At 36.3% G+C, this 20842-nt stretch overlaps 1 protein-coding gene across 5 annotated transcripts in view; it reads right to left on the bottom strand.

The window, feature by feature from the left end:
* Nucleotides 1–20842, bottom strand: part of Rel (nuclear factor NF-kappa-B family member relish) — a 462299-nt gene that overhangs the window by 15278 nt on the left and 426179 nt on the right. For all 5 annotated transcript variants that reach the window (XM_090380549.1, XM_090380553.1, XM_090380550.1 and 2 more), the window contains exon 18: nt 14972–15153. In XM_090380549.1, coding sequence (XP_090236675.1) covers nt 14972–15153 — 182 coding nt within the window. The remainder of the gene's footprint in view (nt 1–14971; nt 15154–20842) is intronic.

Genomic DNA, 20842 nt, shown 5'->3' with positions numbered 1-20842 from the left:
AGTGATGTCAGATTTATCTTTGTTGTTTAGTCTGAATAAAATGGAAGATTTAAATATGTTTTTCCATATTTCAGGTGTTATTTTATTTTTCTTGCCAATTTGTCTCATTTATTCAAAATCCTTGTAAATCTTGCAAGCAACTATTTAAGAGCACAATATTATTAGCATATAGTAACAATCCAGCTTTTACATCCCTCACACTAAATTTGTCACTAACTTACATTATTCTACTGAATAATCATAAAATATATAAAAGGAAATGGTGATAAGGCTCTGCTTAACATTTTCCAGTTTCCAGATGCTTTTTCGAGATACAAATCTTAAAAACAGGTATTTGTTATGTTTTCATTCCCTATCTATAATTTGTGTGAACGCAAATATTTGAACTCTGGCATAAAACTTGTTTATGCCTAAAACAGGACTGTTCTTCCCCCAAGGTTACATTCAACAATAATTTTAATCCAATTATTTATGATGCTTGCATAGATTTTATGCTGGTACACAAAGGAGTGAAATTCTGTAATTGCTATATTCTGCAGCTTTCTTTTCTTTTCATAACCACAGGGGTTATTAATTTTTTTTTGTTTGATACCTTGAAATCTCTATAAGAACCACACAAGTTTTGCCTTCAATTTCACTTTTTTTTTTTTTTTTTTTTTTTTGCAGCACTGAATGAAGTGATGTTACAATGGATAAAGTAGAATACAGATTAGTGATCCGATTCTTCTTTTTTGCAAGCAGAAACACTTAAAACAATCTAAGAAGAAATGGTCACTGTTTATGGAGCAGACTACTCAGGTTACAATGTTGTTGTTGCACATTAGTATAAACAATTCAAATGTGGAAGAAGTTCAGTGCATGATAAAGAAATCCCAGGATACCCAGCAACTGCTGTTACAGAAGAGAGTGTTACACAAACTGAGGCATTAAGCCTGAAGATTGCCATATTAGTGTCAAAGAACTAGCTGCAGAGCTCCAAATTAGTGTAGGGTCTGTGGAGAACATTGTCCATCAATGGTTGCATATGAGTAAAGTGTCTACTAGATGCATTTCCAGTCTTCTGACCCCCTTACCAGAAGGAAAGGGTACAACGTGTACATGAAATGTTGTCGATGTGCCAGAAAAAGCAAGGTTTTTTTTTTTTTTTTTTTTTGTTATGGCTATTCACTATGGATGAAACTTGGATCCATCACTATGATCTCAAAACTAAACCAAATGTCAAAACAATGGAAGCATGAAAAATCACCAGCCCCCAAAAAGGCAAAGGTGCAACCAAATGCTGGCACGGGGTGATGCTATCAGTTTTTTGTGATCAGCATGGTGTAATACTAACAGATTACCTTCAAAAGGGCCATACTGTGTGACATCAAAGTATTATTACAACCTCCTCATAAAGCTATGTGCTGCTATAAAAGAAAAAAAGACAGGGGAAATTGTCAAAAGGTTTCTTAAGTCCCTGATCCACAATAATGCTCTTGCACATTCCTTGCATGCTGCAGTGAGATGTGCCCATGAATGTGGGTTTGAAATATTGCTGCATTCTGCTTATTCCCCCGAACCATGCACCCTAAGATTTTTCCTCTATCCTGCTCTGAAGTCCTTTTTTCGTGGAAAACACTTTGCTGCTGATGAAGTGATTTCTTTTGTCCAGTCATGGTTTAAAGAAGAGTCAGAGGACTCCTACAAAACTAGCCTGTGGAAGTGTATTGAAAGGTGGCAATAATGCGTCATGTGTCACTTTGTCTATGTTGAAAATGTGTAATTGATGGTGTTTGTTTCAACCATCTAACATCACTACTTCTGGGTGAATACAAATCTTTTTTCAAAGATTTGTATTCACCCTCATATATGACCAAAAGTACTTGCAAATCCTTCTGCAATTTATTGTGTACTAAGACAGATACATGTGCTTACTGCCTCAGACATACTTTACTATTATATATCATGTAGAGCTACCTGTAAAGCAACAACACATTAGAAGCCAGTAGGCAATAGATCATAACTTATAGACATGCAGACTTTTAATGTGGGATGGTGGATGAATGCCAGATTAGTAACCTTTCTATATGCCAACTTGTCTGACCCTCCCAAAATCCACAAGGCAGATGTTATTCAAAGACAGAAAAACAGAGAGATGATAACCAAAACAAGAATTGCCTCAAACTCACAGAAAGTTTGTCAAATCATACAGATGGTAGAAAACCCCATGGGAGGAGGTCCAGAGACAAGAATGCCCACCAGTATGTCAACAATCAGTAGGTAGCAACACAGCCTTCAATTCTGTGGAAGAGCAATTATGCATATGCCCAATTAATGACAGTGATGGTCATTAATGCAAAAGAGCATTTGGAATTGTGACATTCCTAACATTCGTGGACTCTAGAACAAATGCAGAAGGTGCTATGGAGTAATGAGCCTTGCTACACTTTTATTCCATGTTTGGGTGCCAGGAAAGTGCTCCCTATTGGAGCATATCATCTTGATAATAAATTTAGTGAGGGCTGTTTGGTGACATGGTACTAGTGCCTAAAATCATGAAGTTCATGAACTATGTCGGATGCTATCAATAATTATTTGTTCCTACATGGTGGCAGTACTAAACAAATGAGCTCTGGCAGTACTGGCACAACCTGCCATGTCTCACACGACTGGTTTGCAGACTATGATGATGAAAAGTTGGCCTGCCTGGCTCAGAACCAAGGCCTCAACTACAATGAACACCTATGGAACAAACTGCAGTGCCAGATTAAGCTGTAGTTAAAACAGACTGCTTCCAAACTGGCTATGGCACTCACTTTGCAAAAGAAATGGAATACACCAACCACAACACAGTCTTACATAGAGCTTTCAGCAAAGGAGTTCTCTGAAATTCACAACTGGAAGTTCATGAAATTAAGTGATGTAAAAATTGAGGATATTATTACATGACAAAAAAAAAAAAAAAAAAAATTAAAAATGTTAATGAGTTAAAAAGTTAAGTGAGAAAAACATAGAATTTTAAATGGCAAAATCAAACCAGTTGTTTCTGATTTTTGTAGTTTTGAATCATTACTCCAACATTCTAATGCTGAACAATTTAAAATAAAAACTAAATTAATATTTAAAAGCATTTATTTACATAGTTTATTTTGAATAAAAACTGAAATTTTGCCAAAATAAAAAACTCACTCTTCACTGCCTGCACAATATCAGGAAACTAAATAACTCTTATAAGTATCTAAAAAAGACTATATAAGCCTCTCATATATATATATATATATATATATATATATATATATATATATATATATATATATATATATATATATATGTGTGTGTGTGTGTGTGTGTGTGTGAACTAATGCACAACAAACAATGCAGTCAATATATCAAAGGAAAGCCAATAACAACAAACTAACTTCCTGCTTGCCTATATAGAGAAAAAAATCTATTCCTAATGTAATTCACAAACCATCAAACGTGCTAATAAAGCGACAAATTAAACAAGTTAAGTACTGTAATTATATATTTAGTAAAAATATGGAAATTTAACTTGAACTTGATTTTTCTGCCAATAATTGTTCACTGCCAGGACCTCAGAAGTCAAAAAGATAAAATTTGATTGCATGAAATTTTAAGAAGGTAAATGAGAGTGCAAAGTGATGTTTAGAAATCATAAAATCTTTTGAGTTCTATTTTTATTAGTGCTTTGAAAACTTGTTCGAATGAAATATTCAGAAAGGTAAATTATTTTCAAAGTCAACTATTGTCTAAAACAGTGGTTCTCAAACTACTGAGAGCTATGGACCCTTCAAAAATGAAAAAAAAAGTTCACATCCCCACTGAATACTGGGGGTTTCTGAAAAGAAAATTTAAAAGTTTTATGTTTAAAACAACTCAACTTTATCCTTATTTTTAAATGAATAACTTTATTAATCATCAATTTGCTATACATAACAACAAATAATTTTACCAGTTCTAGAGGGCCATTTTGTGAACCCCCTAGAACTGGTTATGGACCCCCCCCAGGGGTCTGCGGACCACAGTTTGGGAACCATTGCTCTAAATTATACTGGTTTACAATTGGAGGTGTGTGGGGGAAGGGGGGATATTATTTGGAAATCATGACACTACGCAGCCTGCATTGTAAATATGACCACGGATGCATCTGCTTGACAAGAACTAGAAATTTTAAAAGATGCAGTACAATACCAGTTTCAGTAATTATACTGCCTCCCTCCCCCAGTATGTAGTATTCATATACAGTAGAACCTGTATAAGAAATTCCCACTTAAGAAGTTTTCCTCTGTATTAGGTTTGGTTTCTTAAGTCCCAGTATCAACTCTATGTTGTAATGTATTATTTTCCCACGTAGAAAGTTTCCCAGGTAAAAGGTTCGTGATAAAGAATACACAGTGTATTATTATAATGAGGTTTTCCCACATAATACGGTTTTTTAAATATAGAAATTATTTATTTTTAATATTAATAAATATTAAACAATATAAACATTTGGTAATCGAACAAGTCAGTGCCAAGCATCATTTTAGTTCATAGTAAACCACCAAAGTAGGTGAAATGGCACAGTTTTTGATATACATATATCTCATTGTGAATGCCTTCACAATGAGTTTCCCTGACATTGCAGTACCTCCAATAAGCAACGCTTTGCCAATGGAGAAGGCTAATGTTACTTATTCTTGGCAGATACCACCATAGAAGGTGGTGGTGGTATCTGCAGAGAATCCATGGTCAAAGTGTTGCTTATTTGAGGAAGTTCAATATCAGTGCAAGTCGTTGTGAAGGCATTCACAATATGAGATATAACAAAAATGATGTCATTTCGCTTACTTCGGTTGGTCACTACAAACTAAAATGACGCTTGGCACTAACTTGTTCGATTAGTGAATTTTCAGCAATCTGAGACTTTCAGCACTAATACCTTTTTAGTATAAACAGTTTGATATAATGGAAGTAACATATTGCAATTGTTTTCATTGATATGCATAATTGGATATGTAGACTACGTTAAGTTCTGATGGTTGTGAACAGTTCTGAATCACTTATTGGGTTGTTGCTCTGTCTTATTATAAGGTATGTGAGGGTTTGAGTTTCAACATACCTTTTAAGGTATGTTGAAACTCAAAAGGATCTCGTTTTCCTACTTGATAATGAGTTTAATGGACAGAATGTTAAGCAATTAAAAATTCTCAATTTAAAAATGTTCCCCATAGGCAGAGTAAAATATTTATCAATTCTGAAATAGTACTTAAAAGTCATCTTTAACTTATGTATGTGTAATTTTTTAATTTATATTTGTTTAGTTAATATTTCATACCCTTAGGTCATTTTCCCTTCTAAGAAGTTTTCCCACGTAAGAAATTCTAAACCTCCAGTCCCTTGGAAAACTTCTTATCCGGGTTCTACTGTATTTTCAACTGTACTAAAGCTGAATTTTCACATTAATGCAGAAGAAAAAAAATAAACATCTATAAATATCAAAAAAGAAAAAATAAATTATTGTTGTATCATATTTCCGAAAGGGTATTTCTTATAAATAAAATACTCTCTCAAAATGACACTCTCTAAATAATAAAACCAAAAACTTTTAATTTTGTAATAAAAATATTGCCTATAGTGTTATCTCTTTATTTATAACTCATTTTAAAGATAGTTAAATAAAATAAAGCAGAAATTATCAGAAGCAATTATCAGAAGCAATTCCTCATGCATTGAGAATACCAGGTAAAATGCCCACTCAGTGACAGTACTCACAGTGAACTGATGTGGGATTTACTTAAAGACACAGCTACTGCCAAGTGTAAAAGTAAAGGCTTTTGCTTTCGTAAGGGTGATTACAGTGGTATCAGCCAATTTTTAAATTTTATGCAGTGGAACCAACAGATGATGTTACCAACAGCAAATTCTAAATGGGAAGCATGCAGGGAAGTAATTGTAGAAGGTATGAAGCTTTTCGTATCAACTAAGCCTATGCATGCCTTGAACAGTATTTGTTCAAGGCATAAATAGGCTACAAACTGAATAGATATTTTACATCTAACTCACACATTAGGAATTTTTTAGGGAAGGGGATACGAAACTCCAACAGAGAGCTAAATGATTTAGTATTAATAGTAGCACATGATGCAAGAAAGCAAGCTTAAGTATTAACCAGAGGAGGAGGAAGGGAAGAAAGAAAAAAAAAAAACCCTTCATGCATCACCTGATCATCCCCTCCAATAACACTGAACAACAAATTTTTGGTCATATCTTTTTACGGGCATGAAGGTAAGTTTATAGATTTTGAAGTGCTAAACAAGGAAATAGTGCTTAAAATGGCAGCTTGGCTCTTGTTTTTTGGGGAGTGAGGGGAAGTAGTTTTTTATATTTTTACAAGGTATTTTTTATATATATGGCAGTAAGATGTAGTTACAAACATACCTGTATCAAACACAGGGCCTTTTCGGTTTTAGCTTGCATTCAGCTTCGGGAGCATCCCTTTTCACCATTAAGCAATAATTGACTAACGTGGGAGCACTCCATTTGCTTTTGTATCTTTGCAATGCCTCGATGGAAATGCTCATGATGTTTATCTCTGACAGTGCCACAGTTTAGCGGGAAGAAATCCAGTTGTGAGTGCAAGAGATGTTCATCTTCAATGACATGTTCCATCCCAGTTTTTTGTAAAAAGTAATGAGATCTTCCACAATGTAATTTTCACAATCCCAGTTTTTTGTAAAAAGTAATGAGATCTTCCGGTTTTAACATTTCCTAGAAAACCAGTCAAAACATTTCAAAAGGCATTCCATGCTGATTTCTATCACTAAGGACACATTTGAACTGCTTGTCTTTGAAAAGTTGCATTATTTGCAGACCAATGAAAACATCTGCCTTAATCTGCTCTGTACTAAGGCTTGGGAATTTCTCCTGCAAGTATGTGAAGGCAGGACAGTTTATTTCCAAAGCCTTCACGAAATTTTTCATGAGCCCCAAGTTTGATGTGGAGTAGTGGAAACAAAAAACTTTATTTGGAACTACCAGAGGTTCAAATGCTACGTTCTTCATTCAGGTGTTAATGATTTTCATTGAGGCCAACTCCTCTTCTCATAGTGCATATCCTTGGCATGACTATCCCACTCGCAGAGAAAGCAACAATACTTAGTGTAACCCTTTTGTGGTCCTAATAAAATGCCGATTACCTTTAATCATCACATATCTGCCATTCATATTTCTGCTAGTGTACACCTAATAGGAGGTTCTCTATGTTTGAACATGTTTCTTTTCTGTGGATGGCAGAAAAGGTATTGAATATCCACAGGTATTGAAGGCAGCATATTTCCATTGTGTAATAACATAGCCTTAAGGCTAACATTAGAAGGCGACTATTTATAGACACCTGGCATCTATAAATAGTCTCCATTATTTGGGAACGTGCTTCATATTTGCTGCCATTTGACCACCAACATCCTTACAATCAGTGAGTTCACCTTCTGTTTGATAGAATTTATCATAGTCTTTATTGACTACGAAATGTCACTTTCACAGAATGATCTAGATTCCAATGTTGTAGCCTCAAGGTCAAAAGTGCTGCGTTATTCTTCAGCAGCTTGAGATCCCCGACGAGGTCATTAAGCTCACTTTCTGTGATCTTATGTGGTTCAGAAGGATAAAGGTTTGGACAAAATGGTGATCCCTTGATGTAGGCAGTTGCTGTACTTCTCAAGTTGATGTACATCAGTGTCTTCAGAAAAATGGTTGGGTGGTTTTTCTGTTCACCAGGCACGGGATGAATTGCAAATGGTATATTTGGATATGCCAGAAAAAGTGTCCACTTTTTCTTCATTGTCATCCCTTTTCTAATAGGAGGTGCCATACATAAGTAACAGTCTGCGATGTGATTTGTTGGCTCTCACCATATCATGGGCACTACAAAAGGCATAAAATGTCCCTTTTGACATTTTATGGCCCGAGTTAAGGGACACTTTCTTAAAGCTAACATGACTTCTCCGCATACGTAACAGAAGTCATCCGGACTATTCACACAATTACGGGACATATTAATCTCACACAATGCAAATACTGCGCAAAAAAAGTAGGAATCTCACAAAGAACAACCGTTAACTGATAACAAATCACCTGGTACCTAGCTGTATTCGAGGATTACTGCAACAGAGTTGAAGACTGTTGCAGGGATGCAAAGCGAGGTGGCAGTTGCCAATCACATGATGAGATCATGGTGCTACTGAAATTGAAGTGTTGCCATTTGTTTTGCAGAGAGCTGTAGTTGATAATGTAGAGTAACTTGCTAATATAAGACCCCAACTGTAATTTGAAAATAACAGCTGATCAGCAAATTTTAATGTGATTTTTGTGTTCAGCAGCATAAAATTGGTCAAGATTGGGTATTTTCGTTTTCGTGACATTTTACGTGTTGACCAGTATAATTTGTCTACTTCCTTAAATTCATTCTAACTGTCCACTTCCACAAAAATAGATGGATGTTTGTTCTAATAACACTAGTTTAAAAATTTAAGTTTGTTCACTGGGGTTTGAATTTCAATAGGTCTTACTGCTGAAATACGTTGCTCTGATTTCAAATATGACTTAGATTTTTTTTCTATCACATCCAGATACATCACAATTTAAGAAATAAAAAAGTAATGTTTTTTACGAAAGTATATAACTTTATTGTATTTAGTAATGACAAATTGATAGGATTACATTTTCATATATCAAAAAATACATAAATATTAATCAAAATTCTGAAACTTTCATTAATCAGACCTTTGTCTCTTTGTTTGAAAAGAACATTTAATCATTTTTTTTTTTTTTTTTTTTTTTTTTGTGCAGTGCCAGGTTTCTCTATTTTTAAACACCAGCAGTAGTCAGCCATCATGCTTGTATTCCACCTTCCCTGGTACCTCTGCTCCATTTCCTTTATGTCCTGATGGAATCTCTCTCCTTGTTCTTCGCTCATCTGGGTAAGGTTTTTCGGGAAAAAATCAAGATGGGCATGCAAAAAGTGAATTTTGAAGCTCATATTGCAACCTAAACTGCGATATGATTTCCTAGAAAGTTTTCCATTACACATTTAAAAGCAATCCAGGCTTCCCTTTCAATGCCAGTCATAGCAGTTTCAAACTGACAGTCTAAAACCAATTTTCTAATTTGTGGACCAATGACCTCCTTAAGTTTTGCGTCAGATAAACTGGGAAATTTACTGCAAAGGTGCTTAAAGCAGTTGCCATCCTTATTCAATGCTTTAACAAATTGCTTCATTATGCCTAACTTGATATGCAGTGGAGGTAAAAAGTATTTTATCCGGCTTCACCAAACTTTCGTGCACAATATTTTTTGACCCCAGTGTAAGATTGTGCCTCCAAGGCCATTGCTTCTTTGTCCAATGCAGCGCTTTAGCTCTGCTTTCCCATTCACAAATAAAGCATGGCATTTTAGTGTACCCATCCTGTTGCTCCAACAGCATACATAACACTTTTAAGTCTCCTCATAGCTGCCCTTCGTGATTCTGATATTTAATTTTCTCCAGAAGCAACTTTAGATTGTCAAAGTTTCTTTTAAGTAGACTGAATGAGCAACTGGCACAGATGTGTACTTATCTACATTATACAAGAGAACACCTTTTAAACTAGTCTTAGAAGAGTCTATAAATAGTCTCCATTCACTAGGAACATATGATGGAGCTCCTAAGGCACTTATTAAACCAGTGATATCACTGCAATATGCGAGAAGACCTTCTTGTAAAAAATACTGTATAAACTCCCTTTCACAATTTCTGTACCAGGAAAATTATGTACCTGGAGCAAGTATGTTCTTCGCTTGAAGTCTGGATCCCAGAATTTCAGCAGCATACTTTGGAAGACCTGAGTCCCTTACTAAATCGTTCAGTTCAACTTGCGCGAATTGCTGTGCTGTTAAAATATTTTCTGGTCGATAACATTCCTTTTCACTAATCTCTTTAGCTTCTGCTTCGGTGGAAGAAGATGTGGACTCCAAAGTTTCTGGTGCAGGTTTTACAGGCAGATCGGGTCCATGCGGAACCGGTCTTATGGCTAACAGTAGATCTGTATATTCAATGTCCTTTTTATTTTTTGAATTGTAACCTTTAACATCATCTACACAAAAGTAACATTCGGCATGGCTTACTGGCTCGCACAACACCATAGGAATAGCAAATGGCAAGCACACCTTTTTTCCTTGACTCCATTTTCTAAGATGTTCAACTCACGTATGACATACTTTATGCGGTGCCCACGATTTATCCTGATTGCCTAGTTTTATGTCAAAGTATGCATAATATGATTTTTTTACAAAATCAGTAATATTTCGCCTCTGCTTTACAGGAACAAAACAACCACATATGTAACAAAATATGTCGGGACTGTTTATACACTTTCTGGTTACCATACTAAAAGAAAACTAACACACAATGAGAGCTCACAACGGTTTTTACAGGAGTACTGTGACCGCATAAGGGATGTGCCACTTATATAGGCTCTGTGGTTGAGTAGACTGTACAAACAAGTGAGTGCATGCTCAGACAAGTTTAACCCGTAACTACACACAGGAGTCTCCCAGACTCCACTTGGAAAATAAAATTCTGGGAATCACAGATGGGCCGGAAGAGCGGAGTGGGGGCCATCTACCTTCCAGGGTCAGGGTCAACTACCTTGCAGTACAACCTTGAAGTGTGTGTAGCTATGGGTTAAACATGCACAATCTGTTGTATTTGAAGCAAATATTTGATACTGATTACGAATATAGGGGTATAAAACTTGTAAACCATTGCAAAAACTATAGTTATGTACACATTTGAGTATAATACCTAGGTAATATTTTGTTAATGAATTATGAAAAATCTTTACGTGATAGAAACAAACGGACTTCGGTTTAGTAATCAGTAAACATGCATAAATAACTGCCACATACTTTTACTCAAACCCCAGATACACTGAAAACCAGTGTAATCAACCACCTGCTGGCAAGCCTCTGCACATCTATCCTGCAAACATCCTCAATTTGCATTTATGCTTCTTAATTGTGTGTAGTCTAGTCTGAGCAAGAGAAAAAATGCCATTAGCTTTGAGCTTGCTCACTCCATTGCCTTAAACACCAAAGCATTAAACCCCTCAATGAAATCGCCTCGCAGGTACCTATTCTACAGTCACTGCAATTTGCAGAACTGAAGCTTTTCTTGGTAAGACCACCCCTTTGTTCCCTTAACTAATCTCACTGCCCTTCTCTGCATCTTTTTCAACATATCTGCATCCTTCTTTAAATGAGGCCTCCAGACCAGTATGCAGTTACTCAAGGTGCAACCTAATAATTGCCTTGTACAGTGGGATAATCACCTCCTTATCCCTGCTAGCAAAGGTGCTGCATACTTGCATTTTTTTAGAGAACTTCATATCTGACTGCACTCCCCCAGAAAACCTGGACATATGGGCTGAGAAGTAGCAATTGAAGTTTAACATTGACAAATGTTGAACCTCATTTGCCAGTGATCCACAATAGCATATAAATTGGATAGTACCACACTCTGTGTGGGGGGAACAAAGAGACTTACGGATAATTGAATAGTCTGAGATGTTCTCTGAGCAGTGCAGACAACCTCTTAGGAATTTTGCCAGCAGGGACAAGGTGGTGATTATTCTTTTGTATAAGGCAATAGTTAGGCTACATCTTGAATACTGCACACACAGGTCTGGAAGCCTGATTTTAAGTATGCTGTGGATCTGTTAGAATGAGCACAGAAAAGTGAAAAAAAGATTAACAAAGGGCATACTTACCATAAAAGTCTTCATTTCTGCAAAGTACAATGAATCTGCAACTGGAAGGAGGCCAGACTAAAGCATTTTAGGCTTTAAGTGGAATGAGTAAATTAAATGCTGACCCCCCCCACACCAGTACAACATGCATAAGTTACCATCAGATTAAACTTTGCAGGGGGGGGGGTTTGACAGATTCAAAAATTTGCTTTTTAGGAAGAGAGAGAGACTGTTGGAACAAACCTCCACTTGGTGTTGTGGAAGTCAGAAGCTTGAATAAATTTAAGGACAAATTAGCAGAAGGGTAGAAGGATGTGATATGGTAGGGTAGGGGCCCCCCTCCTCTGCCTTTTTTTTTTTGGTTGATGCTTTATAAGCTTGCTTCCTTACATCATTTGCCATTACTAATATGAATATAATGATCTGGCTGATTTAAAGGAAAGCATTAGGCATATCACTAATATTTCCTGTAACATGTTTTTTGCAACAGTTGACTAAACTATGCTTCCAGTATATAGTGAACACAAAGGTCACCATATTCAACACCTTGATCTTCATTCAAACAGTAGTCTACCAGTTTCACACAATGCCAATTATCCCTCCCACAGCAGGGTTTTTTTTTTTTTTCCATTTACATATATATAGTAGAAGAACCCAGATAAGAACCCAGATAAGTTTTCCAAGGGACTGGAGGTTTAGAACTTCTCACGAGGGAAAACTTCTTTGAAGAAAAAATGACCTTGGAGTACGAAATATTAACTACACATAAAAATGAAAAGATTCACATACAAAAGTTAAAGATCATTTTAAGTACTATTTCAGAATTTATAAATATTTTACTCTGCCTAAGGGAAACATTTTTAAACTGAGGATTTCTAATTGTTTAACATTCTGTTCCGTAAACTCATCACCAAATTGGAAGAATGAACTCCTTTGGAATTTCAATATACCTTAAAAGGTCACAATTACAATAAGAGCAACAATCCACTAAGTAATTCAGAACTTAATACACCGTGTTCTTCATCATGAACTTTTTATGTGGGAAAATAATACATTACAATTTATAGAGTTGATAATGGGTATTAAGAAACCAAACTTAGTACAGGGGAAAACTTCTTATGCAGAAATTTCTTATCAGGGTTCTACTGTATGCATATTATATATACAAAGGGTACTAGGAAAGTTTTGCAATACAGCTTTGTTTATTTAATTTTTTCAAAGTAATTTCCTCTACATTCAATACACCTCTCCATCCTCCAAAACCAATCTTTAAACCAGTTCTGCCAAGTTTCACTAGGGAGTAAAGCACACTCGTTGTCCCAAGCCCGTAGAAGGTCCTCATCACTGGAAAACCGCCTCCCTTTTAGCTTCATTTTCACATGCGGGAACAGTGCAAAGTCGCAGGGAGCAAGGTCTGGCCTGTAGGGAGGGTGCTCGAGAAGTTTCAGTCCTGTCGTGGTCAAATATTCTGTGCAGGCTTTGGCGCGGTAAGCTGGAGCATTATCGTGATGGAGGTACCAGGTGTCCATTCTTGACTTTGGCCGCAGGTTCTTCATAGATCCAATGACTTTAGGCAGGCATTGTTCAGTATACCACTTAGCTGTGACTGTCTTCTGAGTGTCCAAAACGACACGTTCCACAATTCCACTCGATTTGAAAAATACAGCTATCATTTTCTTCTTTACAGATCGGGATTTTCTGACAATTACGGGTGGGTCGTCATCATCATCAAAGACCCAAACTTTGTTTTGAGTCTTGGTCGGCAGATCGTAATAGTACAGCCTAGTCTCGTCACCTGTCATGATGTTGTTCACATACCGAGATTGTCCCTTATCAAACTTTTTTAACATCTCCCGGCACCAAGTCACACGTCGTGTCATCTGCTCTTCAGTCAGTTGATGCGGCACCCAGAGAGAACAAAGTTTCTTCACGTGCAAATGATCTTGCAGAATCGAACGAATTGCTGGTGCATTTAGGCCCAAAGTATCCTCTATCTGTTGGTAGGTCACTCGCCTGTTTTCGTCAAGCATTTTCCTCGCAGCAGTAACGTTTTCCTCCATAATTGACGTTCGTGGCCTTCCCGGCCTCTCAGAATCCTCCAGAGTGAAATTTCCCCTTTGGAATTCTCTATATCACCTGAATATCGTTGTATGATGTGGACAATCATCATCTAGTGCAAGAGTCATTTCTTCTAAGCACTGGTCTATGGTTAAACCACGCACGAAATTATACCGCAAAACTGTCCTTATCTCATTTCGTGACCACGATGCTATCGCAAGCACTTTACACTCTCACTACTAATGAATAACTGAGCCCATCGACTTGGTGCGGCGGCTACTATGCACGTATGAACATGCCTCAACATGCAGCAACAAGCAGCTTCGTGATTCATTGTTGCGTCATATTGCAAAACTTTCCTAGTACCCTTTGTATACAGTAGAATGTCAGTTATCCAAAATAATTTGAAAAGCTGAAATTTCTTCTTCTTTTTTTTTTTTTTTTTTTTTTATTAATGGTAGTATTTGAGACAAATGTTTATTATGCTATGGGAGCATTTCTGTCTGTTTTTTTTAAGTTGTATGTCTGGTGAACAACTGTTGGATTAGGACTAATGGGTTTTCTTGGAAACTACGAGTGACAGAGTTTAGTCATTTGCTTCTGTGAACCCAATTTTCCATTACATATTTTGTTCTCTTCATTTCATTTTATGGTTACTTTAGCTCCAGATTTGGTAAGAATAATATTGGCCCGAAACTGTGCAATTTATTATTTTTCTCAGTTTTTTTACAGTAAAATGTTCAACAAAAAGAAAGAGCACTGAAATCGGCAGAAAACCAGGAAGAATATGATATAATCAAATTGATATTATTAAGGAAAGCGAGAGATTTGGCAACAACAAAAAAAAAAAAAAAAAAGGTCACAACAAACAATCAAACATTTTAAAAAATTTTCCACAAAATTTGCAGTAAAATACCTATCCAAATATACATACATATGTAAATGTGCAAATTTTTAAGTTTTAAAGTATTTTTCTTTTAACTTACATTTGATTATAAGGAAGAGGTCTGATATTAATTATTCTGGATAAATGATGCTCTAGTGTGTGTGTGTGTGTGTGTGTGTGTGTGTGTGTGTGTGTGTGTGTGTGTGTGTGTGTGTGTTATACTTCGGGAACTGGTTAGGCAAATTAATAAATAAAACTTTACCTCAAAATGTTCAATGACTGATTGACATGGACTTTTATCATCGCTTTTCCTAAGTTTAATCCCATTTATTCGATTTTCTTCAAATCCCAAGAAAAATGCTAATGTTTCCCAATCATGTGATGGGGGATCAAGAAGTTTGCATACAGCAAGCTTGGTATTTTCATCCAGAATAGAAATTTTTCCTAGAAATCAAAAATTTTCTTTATAAACAAATTACTCTGCTCAAACATAAAGATTAGTGTGTTCTTTAATTTTTCATAATTGATACAATTATTGCATGTTTTTAAAGCACCTTGAAATTTATACACGTTATAAAAGTAACCATAAATCAATTTCTAGTGAAAAATAACAACAGAATGGAAAACATTATCAGTTACACAGATTTTATCTATAAAAATAGATATATAAAATTAATAATTTTAACTACAATAGTCCCTTACCATCTACAGTATCAGGGCTATCCAGTAATTAGTTTCTACTTTATCTGCTTAATTATCCAATGGTCTCAATGTGACTTAGTTAACTTTAACATAATTTTTGTGAGGGAATAAGCTATATACAGTAAATTTTCACTTTTCTAGCTCCATTATAACTTTAATGGTATGGAAAAATGAAAGCTGGATACAGAGGAGTCATACCTATAACTCGATACTCTTTCAATGAATTTCTCCATGTCAGAATTAATAAAAATTAATTATGCCCTCAAAAAAAAAAAAAAAAAAAAAAAAAACTTGGACTATTCATTAAACCAATAATAAACTGTGTATAAGTTTTCCAGTTGTAGGTTGCATTGTATATGCCTTTACTGGAGCTGGTTGGTTGGTATATATGCTTATTGGCATGGGCATTACTAAGGCCAACCTATTCATGTTTGCTTGTGTTGCAGGAGAGCATTTTAAAGATTGTGTTAAACTATAATTTATATATCTGGGTCTGCTTTCAAAAACTGAAAAGGTCATTTACATTTGCAATGTTTCCGTTTAGATGTGTTAATGTCAGTGGTTCCTGTAAAGTTTGATAACTGCATTCTACAAGGATACATTTAAACGCGAGTTGCATATGCTTCTCCAGCATTGGAGAAGATTGTCTCCCCATCATCATCAGCCATTTTCAATCCACTGCAGGATGAAGGCCTCTCCAGCAACTTTCCAGTTCCTTCTGTTTTGAACACTGGCCATCCATTTACTACCCACAAACTCATAAATTTCATCTCCGCCTTTGTCTTCCAGGTTTTCTTCTAGCTCCTCTTGGATACCATTCTGTTATTTTCTTAGTCCATCTGTCATCATGTCTTCGAGTTATGTGTCCTGCCCAAGACCATTTTAGTTCTTTAGTTTTGATAAGAATGTCCTTTACTTGATGCCTAATCCATGTGTTTCTCTTCTTATCACAGTCTGATTCCCAATATGATTCGTTCCATTCTTCGCTGTGTAGTTCTCAGCTTCTCTTCCATTCTTTTGGTGAGTGCCCAAGTTTCACTTCCATAAGTCATGGTGGGGAGTATACATTGGTTCATTATCTTACGTTTCAGACAAACTGGGATATTGCTCTTCAGTATGTGACTATTTCCTGAATGCTATCCATCCAAAACTTATTCTTCTCTTGACTTCCAGCCATTTATCATTATTACAGCTAATAACTTGTCCCAGATAAGTATATGACTCCAACTTTTCAATTACTGCTCCTTCAATCATTATTTCCTTTTCTGTGGCATACTTGTTCATCATTACAGCCTTGCAAGTTTTTGTGTTATGTCTCTTCCTCCCAATTTTAACAACTCTACAGTAACTTCATCTTCCCCTGGGGCTTTCTGATTCTTCATTTTCTTCAATGCATGTTCTACCTCATCAGGAAGAATATTGGGTATGTCGTATGTGTTGCTACTTTGCAATCCATCTTCCCCACTGCTGGCATCATTCCCCTGCTCCTTGTATAATTCTCTATAGTAGTCTTCTGCTATTTGAATTATGCCTTCTCTGCTGTTTATAAGTACATCATCACTATTCTTCAGTTTCAGTATCATTTGTCTTTCTGTATTACTGCTCATGGCTGCTGATTTAAATCCTTTGTTTTCCCTTAATGCTTGTTCTACTTTTCTTGTGTTAACTCTTCTTATGTCCTCTCTGAGTCTCTTTCTAATGGCTTTGCATAACTCAGTATACTCAATTTTCTCCCCGTCAGTGTTTTTCTTGCTTTTCATTTGTCGTCTTCGGTTCATTATGACAAGTGTTTCTTGACTAATTTTTTCTTCTTTGGATTTATTTTTCCCTATAGGTTTCTTGGGCTTCATCACTTTCAAAAAGTTGTAATATTCCTCGTCGATATCTTGGTCCTCAGCAGTCTGCAGAAGCTCAAACCTGTTCTTAAGTTCCAGTACATACTGTTTTTTCTCCTCTTCTGTTATCTCAAAGACCTTTGTATTATTTACTCCAGTCAGTTTTTTTCCTTTCCTACATCTATATCAAGTGTATATCTTACCATTCTGTGATCATTTCCAACATTTACCTTATTCAGGACGGTAACATCATTCACAATATATCTTCTGTTAGTGAGGATGAAGTCGATTTCATTAGTAGTTAATCCATTTGGACTCTTCCATGTCCACTTTCTGTTCACCCTTTTCTTGAAAAAAGTGTTCATTACTGACAGTCCTTGAGATTCTGAAAATTCCACAAGTCTTTCACCTCTTTCATTTCTTTCACCAATTCCAAAATTTCCTATAGTTCCCCTTTCTGCGCTGGTTTGTCTTTTTCCAACCTTAGCATTGAAGTCTCCCATAATAATAGTGTAGTGGGTTTTCTGCTCATCTAGAAGACTCTCAATTTCGGTGTACATTTCTTCAACCTCTTCATCATCATGGCTCGATGTTGGTACATAAATCATTATAATCTTTAGCTTGTACCTCCTATTAATGGATAAAAATGAGTCAAATGTGTTTGCTTAATATATGTTCTGGCTAATACAACCTCTTCCTGTCAATTTGTTCTGAAACTGAACTGCCATGATTGTGGTTTTGTTCAAACTGGAAAAGTTTGTTGTTAATTTGCATCTGCCAGATTTCATGCTGTTTATCTTTACAAGTTTTGTATTATTATTTTATAATTCATGTATAGTATCAGCAATTCTACAGTATTTCAGGAGGTTAGATGTTTGACAGCTTCATCTGCCAGTTCATTCTTTGGGATACCTGAATATCCAGGGATCCAATATAACTTGAATGACTGGTTCTTGGTTTTGCAGTCCTGTAAATGCAATAAAACTTGTTTTAATACCGGACGATTGTCCAACAGAATAGCTGCTTTTCAGAGAAGATATTATACTCAGAGAGTCTATGTATATTAAAGTCTGTGAGATGGACAAGTTATCAACAAGTCCTAGTCTGAATGTCCAAGTCCAAGCATATAGTTCAGCAGTGTAAATACTGCATTCAATTAAAAGATAGATGCGTTATATATGCGACACTACTGCTGCTCCAAAAACAGCATCTGTTTTCAAGCCATCAGCATAAATTTGATAATACAGTAAACCCCCGCTATTTGCGTCCGCTGATTTAATATAAAATGAAACCTAAAAAAAATTGAATTTTAAATCGCCATGAACATTTTCCGCCAAAAAAAAAACATGGGCATGGCTAAAATTATCTTTCCAGGTCAAAACAGCGCACAGTGGGTGGGGGGAGAGGGGTGACAAAATCGCGAGCATGGATGTTTCTCGCTAATTCTTGTTCAGTATGTGCTATGCACTTGTCATGGAAGAATTTGTGGTTTGCTTTTAATTTATATGCTTATAAATTGAATAAATTTATCAATTTATATATCAATTTATAAATTGATATATAAATATTTTGTAAGCATATCAATTTATAAATTGATATGCTTACAAAAGCGAAAAATATACCGTTTTGCAGTTTGTTAGTGAAAACAGACTTTTTCGAGTGTGTTAACGGAAGAAAGTGACGTTATTGTGGACAAATTCTTTTCTAACCCCTACAAAAATATCGCTACGAATAACAAGGGAATTGTGAAAAGATCAAAGAAGGTGATGACATTAGTGAATAAAACTGAGTTATTAGACAAAATTTCTAATGGTGAAAGTGTCTCCTCAGTGGCAAAACATTATAAAATCATTGAGTCAACGGTACGATCAATCAAGAAATCGGAAGAAAAATCCACCATAGTGTCCGTGAAAATTATTGTTTTTCTAAAACTTTTGATTTAAATTTAGTAGTATAACATTATTTTGTGATTTTTTGATTAATTTGGTGTATTTATTCTTTACTCGGCCTTGTAAAAGTATCAGTAAGGGTTTCCACGTGTTCGTAACTACCGTTATTAACTTTCCCGCCATTGTGATACCGTACTAGATAGCGTTAGTTGAACTTCGTTAGCAGTTAAATTGTACGTTTAAATAAATACATATAACGACTTAGATTACAAACGTAATATAATTAATAACATAACATAATTAATTAATAAATTAATAGAATCATGACTCAGACCAGAGCAGCAAAGCAAAAGGCTCAAGCTAATGGAAGTACTGTGGCTCAGAGCAGAACTGAGGGGGGGCAGTTGTCCTCTGACTCACAGCCTTATAAAATGCACTGTTTGCTTGATGTTTGCAGAGCAATCGGGTATGGGACATGATACTGCCAAGGGGGATGTCTTTGTGTGTGCGCGATGCAAGGAGTGTATCGATATCAGGCAACAACTCGGCGTTCTTTTGGGCCTATATGAGAGCTTGAAGGACAGGGTGGATGCCCTCGAAGAAACTAAATTGAGGGGCCCATCAAGCTCTCAGCTGCCCACATCAACGCCAGAGCTTGCACTTGGGCATCGCGTGACACAGAGACAACCCCCAAGGCAGAATGCGCTGGTCCCGAAGGAACTAGTAGTTGTTGGTGACTCTATTGTCAGGGAAACGGGGAACATGCTTTGTAAAAAAGATAGGTGGAACAGGACCAGGGTATGTCTGCCAGGGGCAAAGGTTGATGACGTTGTAGAGCGAATATCATCTTTTAAGGGCACAAAAGGTGATATAGTTGTACACGTTGGCACTAATAATATTAAGAGTAGGAGACCGGCAGAATTACTTAACAAGTACAGGTCACTGTTGAACAAAAGCCGAGAATTAGGGTTGAATTTGAAAGTGTCTGCAATTCTGCCCAGACACGATAGGAGGGAGTATATGATGAGAGCCTTGTCGATCAATTCGGCCCTGGAAAGATTGTGCAAGGCTCAAGGGGTAGAATTTTTTTCAGCCTGGACTGTACTTGTTAACAGGAGAGATTGCTTCTACAGGGATGGGATACACTTAAATAGAAAGGGTGCAAGAATATTTGCTGATGCTATCGAGGCAGTGTTAGGTGGGTCGGAAAACTGCTAGCTTGGGGGGAGACAAAGACCAATAGATTGACAGTAGCCACTGGCAGAGGTGAAAGAGATTCTTGCACTGCTTCTATTAGAATGAGCAGAAGCCTGAAAAACAAGATGCATGGTATTTCAGAGACTGCTGGGAGCCATTGTGGTACAAGTAAACACATGGGTTGTGTTAGGGTAGCTAAGAATAGAAACAGGTGCAGGTATACTTGCGTGCACCAATGCTAGGAGTTTAGTAAATAAATTTGATGAATTTGAGGTATTGCTCAAAACATCGAAGGCAGATATTGTTGGGATATCAGAGACGTGGTGTCACACAGATATAAGGGATGCGGAACTGCAATTTGGGAAGTACAACGTCTACAGAAAGGATAGACAGGATAGGAAGGGGGGAGGTGTTATGCTATTAGTTAAGAAACACATAAAAACCAAGGAAGTGAAGCCAGTCGACATCGCTGGACAGTGCAGTGTGGAGTCAGTTTGGTGTGACATAAAC

Source organism: Mastigoproctus giganteus, chromosome 8, assembly GCF_048544385.1.
Source record: "Mastigoproctus giganteus isolate SK-2022 chromosome 8, ASM4854438v1, whole genome shotgun sequence".
NCBI lineage: Eukaryota > Metazoa > Arthropoda > Arachnida > Uropygi > Thelyphonidae > Mastigoproctus > Mastigoproctus giganteus.
Note: the sequence above shows the minus strand (reverse complement) of the source record. Positions and strands in the feature narration are given on the sequence as shown.